Here is a 14,391-nt window from a genome sequence, read left to right on the forward strand (position 1 = left end):
AAGAGCAAACACGACCAATTGCCTGGAAACCATAGAATGAATGTTATGCTCTATACTTTTGGGAAGATGAATAGGAAAATGACAATTGAGTTTTTTTTCTTTGGAAAGTGCATTCTCATGGTAATTACTAGTATATGTGTGGAAGGAATTAATTACATATTTAATTTGGGTGAATTTATTTATCAGTTATATTCTTTGTTTTCGAGAAAATATAAGAGAATTATAAGTTGTCATTAATGTTTATATATAGCCACAATCTTTATTAAATGGATCTTGTTAACGAACGCCCCATGACGTTGGATAAACATTTAAAATACTATCAAAAGTGGTATAAATTTGGGAAAGCATGACAAAATTACGCGTCGATCGGTGTAATTAATGTTTATTTTAATTTAATTTTTCTACTTTTAGCTAGCTTATCCAATGCCCCCGGGGCGTTCGTTAGCTTTTGCCTTATTAAATAAGCTTTTTAATCAATACTACTCCCTCCGTCCCTTATGGACAAATTTCATGGGAATTAATAAACATGAATAAAAAGTAGTAAAAGTATATTGAAAAGGTAAATTTACATTGGGTATGGAAAAAAGTAGAGAGAGAAAATAATTAAAATACATCGGGAAGCAAAATTTACATGAAAAAGTTAAATTTGAACAAATATTTTTGCAAATTGGAGAGAATCTTGGTAAAAATTTAATATTAATGGTACTTGAAAAAAACAAATGGGACTATCACTTTGGGACTTAAAATTAGCCATAATGGACTATTAATAAGGGACGGAGGGAGTAATAAATTAGATTCCATTGAAACAAGAAAAGGGCATTAATAACATAAAATTGTTGTTTTTTATGCATAGACCTTATAGAATTTGTTAAATACACCAGGTGTACCGTACACCCGGGTAATTTGCTCATTAATTTTTGCTCATTTAATAAATGAGCAAATTCTTTTTTAATGATTAAATAACTCGAGTATACGGTATACCTGGGTGTACAGAACATACTGTCTTGACCTTAAGAGCTGTGTATAACAAAATCCGTTTATTTTTATTTTTATATTTTTATTGGAATATATAAAAAGAGTTGCATAATGGATCATTATTATAGTATGAACCGAAAATGAGGTGATCCAAATAAACAGAAAACACAAAAACAGCATTACACGCGCTAAAAAACGGGTAAGAATGATTAAAGTCTGGAAAGAAAGAAGCAAAATTAAACTTTATAAATACCAAAAATTTCCACTGTTTTTTCTTCCTCTCTTCTTCCATTTTGTTTTGTTTGTACACCAAATTAATTGCACTTTGCAAAATCCCATAAATCAATTCCAATCAAAATCTTCAAAGTTAGAGAGAGGGAGGAGAGAGAGTGTGTGTGTTTGTGAAGTGGGAGTGGTTAGAAAGAATTGTGTACTCTCGTTGAAGATTTCGATCAATTTTTAACCAATTTGGTTTAATCTTTGAAGTTGGATTGAAAAAAAAGGGGATTTTGAGTGTGTAAAAGTGTAATCCTGGAAAACCCATATCTTGGATTTTCAAAGTTTTCATCTTTTTCCTGGATTTTTGAGGTAATTTGGTACTTAATACTTAATTTTAGTTTCTGGGTATTTTTTTTATTATTGTTTTTGTATCTGTTGTTTCATTTTTTTGTTAATTTTTTGAATTTTGATATTGATTACTGGCGTGTTTTTAGCAAATCAGATGTTAATATGTTAAGAAGAGATGTCAATTTAATTTATTTTATTTCTTGGTTAAAATTTAGTCTGTTTTGAGTGATTTTCCTTTATAATTGTGATATGAAAATCGAAAATTAGGGTGGAAGAGTAAATTATATCGTTGGTAAGTTTGTTTCTTATGTTTTGCACTGTAACACTTATTCTCAAATTCTCATCTCATTGGGGGCAAAGAGGAGTTGAATTTGGAGGGGTGGGGTGGGGGTGGTTAAGGTGGGGGGCTGAGAGCCTGAGAGTGGCCATATTTGCACGCCCGCGTGTATCGATCCCGAAAGAAATTGAATTTAGATGTTCTTGAATACTTGTGCTGATTCATTGATGTATAATTTTCTTTGTAATTTATGTATGATTTTTGGAGTTAAAAGTATGGACATTGCAGTTGTTGAGTTGAATGAGCTGTGTGTTGGTGGTTATTGGCAGAGTAAAAGATACTGGAGGTTGGTTAGGATTGACATGCTGAATGTTGCTTCCGGTGAGTGGGTTAGGGATGAATTCTACAATGGATGACATGAATCTGATTCAGCAGAGGCATCACTTGGTAGTTAGAGAACTTGGAGTAGGAGAAGAAATCGACTTGGAAATTGGTCATGGGGATGATGATCCATCGTTTGCTAGTGCTGCTCTAATAATTGCGCCACGTGAGCCCTCCATTGATGAGCAGGATGAGACTAAGCAAATACAAATTATGCCATCTCTCCAGGATGACAATCAAGATTTATCAAAAGGTCAACCATTGAAGAAAAAGAAAAAGGTTGTGAAACGATGGAGAGAAGAATGGGCTGATACCTACAAATGGGCATATGTCGATGTCAAGGATGGAACTGCAAGGATCTTCTGTTCTGTTTGTCGAGAATATGGCAGGAAGCATAGGAGGAATCCCTATGGAAATGAAGGCAGTAGAAATATGCAGATGAGTGCCTTGGAAGAACATAATAATAGCTTGTTGCATAAAGAAGCTGTTCGGCTACAAATGGCTTCCAAGGATAAGATTGTTGTTGATAAACCTATGTATGTTAAAGGTCAGTTTTGTTTTTCCTATCCATTTCTCCCACATTCTCATTAACAATAGGTTCCTATTGTGCATTTTAGTAGCCGGACCCAATTTATTAGGTGAAAGTGTCCTATTGATTCTTTAGTACTCCGTATTTATTTCATTTTGTGCATTGAACAAGCTTATTAAATGGGCACGGTGCTCACTTTTGAGAATATGTAGCAAGAGAAGAGAACTTGATGGCATGGATGTAGAATTCTCTGTGTTTTTTCCCCCTTCCCACTAGGTTTGCCGTTTGCCATTTGATTATTTAGCCCATAGAGACGTTAAAACTAATTTGAGACGATAAAAAATATTTGGTGTTTTCTGTAACTCTAAGTCTCTAACTAATTGCATTTTTTAGGAAAACGATCCACAATAATCCTCTATTTAATGACAATATTTTATTGACTTTGCTCTCGATAAATGAGTTTACGCTACTGATTTTTCTTCTACTCTAAGACTCTAACTAATTGCACTTTAAAGAAAAATAACTATGATAACCCTCAATCTAGTGATGAGATTACGGCTTTGCTCCCGATAAATGAGTTTCCACTTCCATTTTCTTCTACTTTAAGTCTCTAATTAATTGCACTTTTAAGGAAATTATCTATGATAACTCTATTTGGTGACAAGATTATCTCAGTCTTTATGCATTCTGTAAATGAGTTTCCGCTTCCGATTTTGGTTGACATGCATGGTGTTTCTATCTCTCATTTTCAGCTGAACGATTATCCTAATATTTTGACATGTATGCTTTTGTCAATCTTGTTAAAATATAGTTGCATTTGCTTATTCAATTTTTCTTTTGTGGTTTTTGTATAATGTTTTCTACAACATGTAGCTTTAATGTCAAAAACAGCTGGATCAATTGTTGAAGCTGTATTAAAAAGAGATCCTCATGAGGTGGAATTTATTCAGTCAGTACAAGAAGCAGTGCATTCGATTGAAAGAGTAATTGGAAAGAATTCACAGTAAGTTAGCTACTTCAATAATCATTTGTTATATTTTGCTCACAAAGACAATTTATTATCTGAGTTGGCTGTTAACTTCTTATGTTAATTTTCATTTCAGTTATGTTAATATAATGGAACGTTTGCTTGAACCTGAACGTGCAATTATTTTTCGAGTTCCATGGGTTGATGACCGGGGTGAGACACATGTTAATCGAGGATTTCGGGTGCAGTTTAATCAGGCATTAGGTCCATGTAGGGGAGGAATTCGTTTTCATCCATCGATGAACTTAAGTATTGCCAAGTTTCTTGCTTTTGAGCAGGTATAATCTATTCTAATGAATATTTTCCCATCCCTACCTTGTCTAAATCTAAATGGGGATAAATAACAAGACAAAATAAATCTGTAACTACTTGCATTTTGTTCAATTCTGTAATTTACTTTAAATAAGTTGTTAGTTCATTGTTCAAAAGATGTTTCAATGGTATATGGTTAATATTTTTTGTTTTCCCTCTTATATGTAACTATCATCTTTACTTTCTACCATAAAGTAAATAAGTGCTTTCTTAGTGATATACTTCCTCCGCTGTTTTTAATCGCAACGCTTGATATGTTACTCACTTACTCCCCTCTTTTGACTATCTTTTGTGATTTAATTATTTAAATGTTAAGAAAACATACTGATGTGTCATCTTGTTAGATTCGTCTCTTGATGTATGCTTTGACAATACTTTCTATAATATTTACTAAAATGTAATTTAAGATATTAAAGAGAACGAAGGTAGTGTGGAAGAATTTTTTTCATGTTGGCATTGTAGTTACATACTTTGTATTAAGCTATGCTTTTGCATGCGTTCTAGTTACATATTAAGCTATGCTTTTGCATATCTTCACTTGTTTAAGAAGGTTTACTAAAGAGCCTTTTGGAAAATCAAAAGGGGAAATTATGAAATCGAGAAAGGGATAAGGGGAGAAAGGAAAAAAAAACTCCTACATTTTTCTTGTTTGTTTAAAGAGGAGAAAGGGAAAGGAAAAATAGAAGCCTAAGCGTAGCACGACCTCTATCGCTTTATTGCACCTTGATCCTTTTTATACATCAGGTGGGAGTGGGTTGGCAATGGTACTTGTGGTGGTGGCAGTGGCGGGGTTTGTGAGGGTGATGGTGGTGGGATACAGTGGTGCCGATGACGGTGGTGGTGGGAACATCAACGTAAAGGAGTTTGGGGGAAGGAGAGGACAGAGGGAATGATTAGAATGACATAACAAACAATTTTGGGTCTAAGATAAGTAGACAGCTAGCCTTTCCTGTTCATATGATATAGAATAATACATTCATTTAAAAGATTAGAAGTAGGACAGCAGATTTACATGTAATTGCCTGCCTGTTCTTTCTAACAGTTAATTCATATTGCAGACTCTAAAGAATGCTTTATCACCATACAAACTAGGAGGGGCGGCTGGTGGAAGTGACTTTGATCCAAAAGGGAAAAGTGATAATGAGGTACTTTTGTTCATATCCTTGTGGTCTAGTTTCCGTATTTCCTTATTAGTTTTTGTATTCATTATCTCCCTATTTTTTTTTCATTTATTATTATTTTTTGTTTCACTTTGGATGCCATAATTCATTCATGAATTTACTTGTATCTACAGATTATGCGCTTCTGTCAAAGCTTTATTAATGAGCTTTACCGGTATTTAGGGCCTGATCAGGTAATCTGAAGCTTTTTGTTCCTTGTTTGATGACATTGTGCTCTTTTTTTTTTTTATTATGATTGTAAGTCATGTCTAGTCAATCTTCATATATAACAGGATCTTCCTTCTGAAGAAATGGGTGTTGGTGCTCGGGAGATGGGTTATCTTTTTGGGCAGTATAGGCGCCTTGCTGGTCACTTTCAGGTAAATCAGTCATTTAGGGTAAATAATGTCATTTTATTAAGGAGCATTAGTTTAATTATGCTACTGTTTTCGACAGATTACTATTGTTTCTTTCTTTTTGTATTTGTATTTTCTATGTACAGTTTTTTAGCTCTTAGTAACCATCTAAACAAGAATTATTCTTATTCTCTCACTGTTTCGACTGGATGAAGCCTGAAGGAAAGATTATCATATTAAAGGAAAGGAAGGGTTGGGGGGGGGGGGGTGGGTGGGTTCTCTGTTCTAGTCATGGTTCCAAAATTCAGGTTCAATTGCATCATGGAAACAGTTATGGTGTCGTGGGGAATGTACATATGGTTCTGGTTGCGTTTGTCGTGGTTCTGGGCTTTAGAGTTTAATTTTTAATACATTATGTGTTAAAAATTTGTTCCCTGAAAATAATAATATAACTTTAGTTTTTTAACAATGAAAATGTTGTGGAAGTAAACTCCCTGAAATGGCCTCATGAGAAACATAAAACCTGAGTCACACTCACTTATTGCTAAAGCAAGTTTTAGGTTTGTATTTCCGTTTTTTTTCTGCATTGTCCTGGTCGTGTGTTAGCTGAGAGCAGCTTGCTGTGAGCTGAAGATGCATTATGCTTGTTGATATAGAACTATAGAAGATAACGAGTTTCCTGTTTTATTAAGGAAGATAGATTATTGTGGAATGTTGCATTAGCTTCCAACTTGGTCATATTTACATGTTGGTCTATCTATTACTTGGAGACAGCCCTGAGACTTGTCTGCAAGGGTATTAGTAATTTACTGCGATAATTATCAGAAGATATTAAGTTATTAATAGTAACCTACAAAAGTTTGTATGCATCAAATGGTATCCCTTGACAAATTGTTCATTAGCTAAGATTCCAAAAAATTTCAGCATTATCATCCATGGAACTAGTCATAGAGTCGTTTAGACAAATTCTAGTATTTATATGTTTCTTTCAAGATAGTTAATGTAGACACCTTTAGGGGCCGTTTGGTTGGGGGTAATCAGGAAAGGGAATGGGAATCAACTGGCTCGATTCCCTTTGTTGATGTTTGTTTAGCACTTTTATTCATTCCCTTTACGCTCTTCATTACCCCAAATCCTTCCAACTCCATTCCCCACCCCCCCTAAACTTTCCCATTCCCTTTCCCTACCGACCTTCACACCACCACATCACCACCTTCACACCTACCAACACCACCGGAAAACCAACCCAGACCACCGCCGAGCCTCCCCCAACCACCGCTGCACCTCCCCCCACCACCGCTGCACCCCCCTCCCCCGCAAAAACCACCCCTAGCCCCGCAAAACCCTAGCCCCGATCTCCCTCTCCCCCGAAACCGTCGCCTGGCCCTCCCACCACCCTCGAAACCCTAGCGGCTAGGGTTTCGAGGGTGGTGGGAGGGCCAGGCGACGGTTTCGGGGGAGAGGGAGATCGGGGCTAGGGTTTTGCGGGGCTAGGGTGGTTTTTGCGGGGAAGGGGTGGTCGAGGCTCACGCGGCTAGCGACGGCAAAGCGAGGGGAAGGGCGGCGAGGGGAGGGGGATAGCCGGCGAGGGAGGGCCGATGAGGGGTTTGGTGGCTGAGAAAGATGAAATGTGTGGTGGTGGTGGTGTGGTGGTGTGAATGATTCCTTTGTTTTAAAAACAAACAACAAAGCAAAAATAGGGTATTTTCATTCCATTCTTCTCCTTTCCCTTTGTTCATTCCATTCCGATTCCCTCGTGCGAACCAAACGGCCCCTTAATTTCTTTCCTTTCATTTCACATCATCTACTCTGCTGAACTAATGCCTACAATTATTGTGGCAGAAGCAAATAATCTCGCATTTTCTGTTCAATTGCTTTCTTACGCAGGGAAGTTTTACAGGATCACGGGTTTTCTGGTCTGGTTCTAGCCTACGAACAGAAGCTACTGGCTATGGGCTGGTAATCTCATCTTTCACTTATTATGCTTTGCAGTCTACTTTGAATTTTCCATGGGAGTTTTTTTTTAAAATTTGATATTCTCGATTTGTTGCATATATTCTGACGTAACTTATCTCCATTGTTCTAGTTTTGAGAGTTGTTTCTAGTCAACTTTGCATATGTCATTGAGTGGAGCTGACAAATGTTCTTATATCTGCAGGTTTTCTTTGCCCAGCTCATTCTAGGAGATTCAAGCAGAGAATTGAAGGGTTTAAGGTGTTGGATTTAATTGATGAGATTGCAGTTTTTTTGTTTAAAGTTATATATCATTTTAATGATGCGTTTAGATTTGGGGTCTGTAGAGGTCTCTTGATCAGTTTTATTTAGAAAGAATCTTTCAAAGAAGAAATAGATAATATCTGTAGATATGGATTGATCCTGATTATGATTTACTTTTCCAGGTGTGTGGTAAGTGGCTCTGGGAAAATCGCATTCCATGTCATAGAAAAGCTTCTTGCTTATGGTGCTGTTCCTATCACAGTATCAGGTAAAAGATTTCTGGGAGATTGATTCTAAGCCAATTTGCAATGTGCTGAACACTTTTTTTAAAAATAAATAATGAAGTTTTACAGACTATCTTCTCAGTACAGTTACGTTAAATTACCATGATGTTAACTGTTTCACATTTTGGAATAGTTGCAAGTTTACTGAGATTAGGATATTGAAGGTCTTTGTTGCTTGATTCATTTATTCATTTGACAATTGACATCATGGTAGACATGGACAGCTCAGCATGTGCCAAATTTAAGCTCCTGCACCTAGTGCTTCTCTGTTCATCCTATATTAGTTTTCTTTATGGATGTACTATTTCTCTTTTTTAATCTCAACGCTGACTGGTTGTGGACAATTTAGATAGTTATTCTGAGATGAATTTCAGTAATGATCACAATATTCTACTCATTAGTTATATTCTGTTTGTATGTGACTCCATTAGTGACATATCCTTGTGCTGAAATGCTTGTTACAGATTCAAAGGGCTATTTGGTAGATGAAGATGGCTTTGACTTCATGAAAATTCAGTTTCTCAGGGATATAAAAGCTCAACAAAGAAGTTTGAGGTCAATCTTTCTAGCTTTTGCTTTTGTTTTACTGTAGTCTGTAGATACATTTAAATTTATACTTTGTGTTTATTAACGTCTATGATGTATCTTACTTCTTTGGGACTGGTAGGGATTATTCTAAAACTTATGCTCGATCAAAGTACTATGATGAAGCAAAACCTTGGACTGAGAGGTGTGATGTGGCATTTCCTTGTGCTACGCAAAACGAGATAGATCAATCTGATGCCATAAGTTTGGTCAATTCTGGTTGTCGTCTTCTAGTTGAAGGTACACCTTTTATTTGTGTCAAGTCTCTCAACTTTTTCTGTAGTAAATTCCTGTTACTGATTATCTGATTGTTCCTTAGGTTCCATCATGCCTTGCACCCTGGAAGCGGTTGATGTCCTAAGGAAAGCCAACGTTGTTGTTGCACCAGCTATGGCTGCTGGTGCTGGAGGGGTAAGGCTGCTGTTATGCATATACTTGGTAATTTGGTATTACGTTGGTTGCTATGATAAATAGTTTAAGAGTTGACCAAGATAGCCTTTCCGACTAAATTAGACTTTATATTAAACGAGAGACAAAAAAGTCATGAAATTAGAGAATTACTATCGCTTTCCAGAATTCTCCACGATGCTTGTGATTTTTATTTGTGAAACTACAATGATGTTGCGTACAGGTTGCTGCTGGAGAACTTGAACTAAATCATGAGTTCAATTTAATGCAATGGTCCCCTGAAGACTTTGAATCAAAATTACAGGTCAGCCATGTTCAGTATGATATATACCTCTATATAAACCTTTATAATTTTGTTTACGGTCTAAAGTTCCAAACAGATCTCAGTGGATGGCCTCTCTTGACTTGATGCCTGAGCATCATGTTTTACCAAGTTTGATGTTCTTTAGCTGACAATTGGTACAACTCTTGCTGTTAGAGACTTTGTTAAATTTTTTTTCCTCCCTTTTTGGCGTTTAACATTTCTTTATATACACTGTATATGATTTTTATATTGTATACTTTCAACTTCAAATTATGCTATTAAATTGTGGTTTAGTGTAAAAGAAATCATACTCGCTGGTTAAAATAAAATGATCGAACCCTAACCACTCTTGATTTTGCTTAACAATCATCTGATGATTCCTTCATGTTGGGTCTTCCTAGCTATATCCAAAGCTAATGTCTTCTGCCTTATATAGTTCCTTATAACGATATCTTGTTGCCCAATTCAGCAATTTTTATGAGAATTTTTCTGTGGATACCATGGTGCTCTTGACTATTGGACTCAATCTAGTTTTTATAGTGTTTGTGGACTATATGCATGCTATAAAAATGCTATAATTTCATATGTGATGAATGCTAGCAAAGATATTCCAATTTGTTTTGAAGAGGCTATGGATTTTGAAATGCTAGCGACTTTACTAGATGGTAAAAGAGATGCTCATATGAAATCCTGGCAATGGCTAATGTGCTGGAAGGTGATCTTTGGTGGAGCCTGTCAGTATGACATGCTTGAATACTCCCATACCGAACCTCTTGTACATTTTTACACAAACTTTTCTCTCTTTTGTGTTGGTTATATGCTCACAAACATATGCTGAAAGGATTAGTTCAATTATTGAGTTTGGTAAAATTTAAAGTATAAGTCACCAAATTTGAAAGTGGCCTTTTTTTTGGGACGCCAAAAGATTGAAATGTGGTCTTTTATTAAGGAAAAGGAGTAGACCTGTGATATGTATTATGTAGTTTGTATAATTCAAATTGTGCATGATAATTACTGCTTAATATCTTGTTCCATGTTTTGTTAAGATTGAAATTCTGTGAGATACTAAGTCTTTGTACTATTACCTTGACAGGATGCCATGAAACAGACATATCAGAGAGCATTAAAAGCAGCAACAGACTTTGGTTATGAGAAAGAAAGTCCCGAGTAAGTTGCAATACCAAGTGTAGTAGCCCTTTTTTGTCTTCCAGTTTCTCTAGAATGTGTCAGTGGTGTAGAGAATTAACGTTAATTGTTGTAAGAGGTTAAGGATATAGTTCTTTCCCTGCTCCTTGGAGATGAAGGAAACTGATTATATTATGACCCTCCCTTACCTACTCTAGTGCTGGACCCTTTTTAAAGTTTACTGGGAAAGTATAAATATTGATTTTTTATAAGACCTAAAACTTGTAGTAGACCTCTCATCCTGGCTCAGTGGTCAGGTTATAATGGTCCTACATTCTTTTCCATTACTTAGCCCACCTGACCTTTCTTCTTTCTATTCTTGATGATGCACAGAGTATAATTTATTCTTAAACATTGTTACTGTCTATTATTTCCTCTGGATCATCTTCTTTAAATGAGCATGTCATATTGTTTTATAATATCATTTATTCTGCTGTATTTTGTATCACGTGTACTTAGCTGGTGTTAGACTTATTAGTTGTTACTATAAGCTTGTGGTGAAGGTTTTGATTACAAAGAAAAATTGTTTATTTTTAATTAATTAATATAGGTGTCAGAACTTATTTGAAAAATTGCTAGTGTCATGTCACCATGCACCCATGTGAAGGGAGGTTCATTTAAACTTGAGGGATAGCAAGTTTTTTGGGGAAGTAGCTCCTTTTCATATGATTCGAGCTATTCATCCCATGATTTGTGCAGTAACTTCATCTAGAATTTCATTTATGATTAAATAGCTTAAAATAATACTTTTGCCTAATATAATACTTCCTCATTCTTTTACTAAATAAAATTGCAACACTTACAAATGGTAAAAACTTCCTTCTTTTAGTCTTCATCTTCTAAAATCTTCTTTTGCAAGAACATGAGGAAATTGAGAGTTTATTTTTGTTGCGTGTAGATCTCTCGACTTTTAAAATTTAGTACGGCATGTAGCTGAACTTCTAGTTTGGATTTGCTGTTGTTAGGTAATAATGCTGTCATTTGCCAGTACCTGACAATTTTTTTTTTTGTTGGTAACATCTGTACTCACATGCACTTGCCATTTCACTCTTCCTAGTCTGGCTTCCCTCAATTTATGTGATAAAGATTTCATGTGGAATTGTGTAACCTTTTCAGTCAGTGCACTTGTATGAATACAAAGTTGTTCGTATCTAATCCTAGTTTCTTATATTCAAAGAACATTGGGGTCAGTTAAATTGCTTTAGATCTGGATAAGTTGTTTTAGTGTGACCAACGTTTCATTGTTGTCAGCAGCTAATTACTTATCTACCCCTTCTGAACTCTGATTACTATTTTTGCAATTGCCGAGAGGAGTATGAAAGTGTCATTTGAACCATTACAAAATATGCATGCACGGTTGAAGCCAGGCCATTACTTTACCTTCTATATTATTGGGTCAGCCTATCTAATACATGAGTTGAGGGTCAATTTACATCTGATTATCTTATTCTGATGTCTTTCCCTTCCTTTTTGTTAGGGTTCTGGTGTATGGAGCTGCCATTGCTGCATTTCTAACTGTTGCACAAGGTATGACTGATCAAGGATGTGTGTGAAGGACGACACAAACCAAGCTCAAGGTATGACATATCAAGGATGACTTGCCATTTGCCCCATAATAGTGCTTATAATGCGCGTCTCCCTGCTAATGTGCTGGTGTGAGATTTTATGGCCGAATATTCTCTCCACTCTCAAAGAAAGTGGTAGAATCTTACAATCTGATGCTGCAGCAAATATCCAGTACAACATCTTAGCACACTGTAACGCATGTTTAATTGATTTTATATATATATATATATATATATATATATATATATATATATATATATATATATATATATATATATATATATATATATATATATATAGTTACAATCTCTTGGTAGAATTAGGATCTTGAAAAATGATCTGGAAGATATGTATCACCATTCAAGTCGATAAATAGCCTGCAAACTCCTGTTTGCTGGTTGTGTAAATGGTGTACTGTGATGTTAGCTGCATTAGTTTGCAGGACAGAAATGTAAATTCTTAAGTGGATACAAGAAGTCGATCATTCTTTCTCCAAGTTGGTGAAAAGGTTTTCTTTTAAACAACTAAAACCAAAATAAAGAACCGCGCCTTGTAAGGGAACGGGAGGACTAAGAAAAAGACACTAGTCATTAGGTCACTTGCAAGAGTTGCAACGAACCTTTGTTCCGCCTCGTCCCCTAGTCAGTGAACTATATTTGTCTCCCAATGCCACCAGTGAACCATAGTTTGCAAGAATATTGGCTAAATCTGGTGTATGGTCTGGCCAAATTTAGCTACCACAGACTCGAATTATCTCGTCTTTGTCCCTTAGATTTACATGATTTTATTTTTCCGAACCAACTTTACTTTCTGTTTAATATCCAGTCTTGCTAGGCTGCTGTAGGTGGTGGGCTGGTGGCTATTGTGGGTGGTTTGATGGAGGTAGCACCGCAGTGGTGAAGAATTTCGTATCTGAACGCGGGAATTATATAGCATGGTGTACTGGTGGGTGGCCTGGTGGGGGTGGATCGGTGAGGGTAAGGGTGGGCTAGAGTGAACGTGGTTGACTGGCTGTGATGGGGCTTGACGATGGGTTTGGCCGGTGGTTGTTTGGCGAGGCCTTTTTTAGATGAACGTTCTTGGGGCACTTGGTGAAGCGTTTCAAGAGGCGGCAGCTCAACTCGCTACCAGTAATTAAATGCTCACTGCTCCAAGTTACTCAAGTTTGGGTGCAAAGTTTTGTAATTGTTACCAATATATCACTCGAGCATTGAATCTTATTTTAGCCATAACTAAACATCTATACAAATATGACGTACACGAATCACTAATGATCCAAGATTTATTAATAAAACTAATTTTGGGTCGGAGCAATACCTTGTGTTATTACACGAATAATAATCAATAATCATCTTATGCATAAGTTCATTTAAGTATTCCACTACTTTTAATTGTTTTTATTTATTAACATTTATTAATATAAAACAATCTTTAGCCGATCTTCCGAAAATTAAAACATTTTGCTCCTAATTATTTCTAAATAAAACAACCTTTGACAAACATCTGCAAAATATTAATTAAAAACCGGTAACTTGATTAAACCAAAAATGTGTTGTATTGTAAATGGTAAGAATTGTTACATTTTTCTTTTCGAAAATTTGATTTATACTAAAAGAAAAAATGACAAGCTAAAGGACGCCCTCATTTTACCAAGTAACACCGCATTTAAATATGAATGGACAAACCTTTGCGTTTTTTTTTTATTATTATTTTTTATTTTACTTTTTTAATCCCTCTAAATCTAATATTCTGTCCTCTCAATAAACCACCACCGACCACCACCGACATAAGACAAGGTCATTGGACTCATTGCCAAAGTTAAAGCTCATGTCTTTTATTTTATTTTATTTTTTTGGATGGAGGCCAAACACCTAATATTTTCAAAATTCTAGGGGAGAAATGCCTAGAATTTTCGAAATGTATTTACCTAAAATAAATTATGGGTTTGATCTTATTGGCATACACCACCAACCCACTCGCTTAATGTCCTATACTTACCTAAAATAAATTGTACAGAGTAGAATTTATTATCCTATTAGAGGTAGGGATTTTTAGCTTTTCGCCCAAGGTTAGCTTAGTATAAATACAATCAAAGTTGTAAATAATACAAAGAATTCATATACACAACCCTGATTTGATCTTAAGAAAAATTAATCGTTTTTTCTTAGTCAGTAAAATTAAATATTGCAAGGTGCTGTAAAAATATTTCGAGTCTTCTTTCCAGACGAATTCCCTCAACATTTACTCAACAAAAAAAA

General features: G+C 35.6%; 1 protein-coding gene across 2 annotated transcripts; it reads left to right on the forward strand.

The window, feature by feature from the left end:
* Positions 1-1,185: 1,185 nt before the first annotated feature.
* On the forward strand, positions 1,186-12,362 carry LOC145587884 (uncharacterized). 2 transcript variants are annotated; one of them, XM_081644546.1, is made up of 16 exons: positions 1,186-1,563; positions 2,149-2,747; positions 3,603-3,732; positions 3,833-4,034; positions 5,127-5,213; positions 5,363-5,422; positions 5,522-5,608; positions 7,472-7,543; positions 7,743-7,798; positions 7,984-8,069; positions 8,550-8,640; positions 8,753-8,910; positions 8,990-9,081; positions 9,302-9,382; positions 10,476-10,549; positions 12,045-12,362. In XM_081644546.1, exons 2-16 carry the CDS (start codon positions 2,189-2,191, stop codon positions 12,118-12,120), a joined length of 1,911 nt encoding a protein of 636 aa, XP_081500672.1. In that variant the 5' UTR covers positions 1,186-1,563; positions 2,149-2,188; the 3' UTR covers positions 12,121-12,362. The 2 variants fall into 2 exon arrangements, with proteins under 2 accessions (XP_081500672.1, XP_081500673.1); XM_081644547.1 differs by having other exon boundaries at positions 1,187-1,563; positions 3,621-3,732.
* Positions 12,363-14,391: the final 2,029 nt, after the last annotated feature.

The sequence above is a fragment of the Chenopodium album genome, chromosome 17 (genome assembly GCF_948465745.1).
Source record: "Chenopodium album chromosome 17, dcCheAlbu1.1, whole genome shotgun sequence".
In the NCBI taxonomy this organism is placed as follows: Eukaryota; Viridiplantae; Streptophyta; class Magnoliopsida; order Caryophyllales; family Amaranthaceae; genus Chenopodium; species Chenopodium album.

Coding starts and splice junctions, on each gene's coding strand:
- LOC145587884 (XM_081644546.1), top strand. CDS start 2,189: ATGTTGCTTCCGGTGAGTGGGTTAGGGATGAATTCTACAATGGATGAC. Junction 5,423..5,521: donor GGTATTTAGGGCCTGATCAG/GTAATCTGAAGC, acceptor CATATATAACAG/GATCTTCCTTCTGAAGAAAT. Junction 8,911..8,989: donor TTGTCGTCTTCTAGTTGAAG/GTACACCTTTTA, acceptor ATTGTTCCTTAG/GTTCCATCATGCCTTGCACC.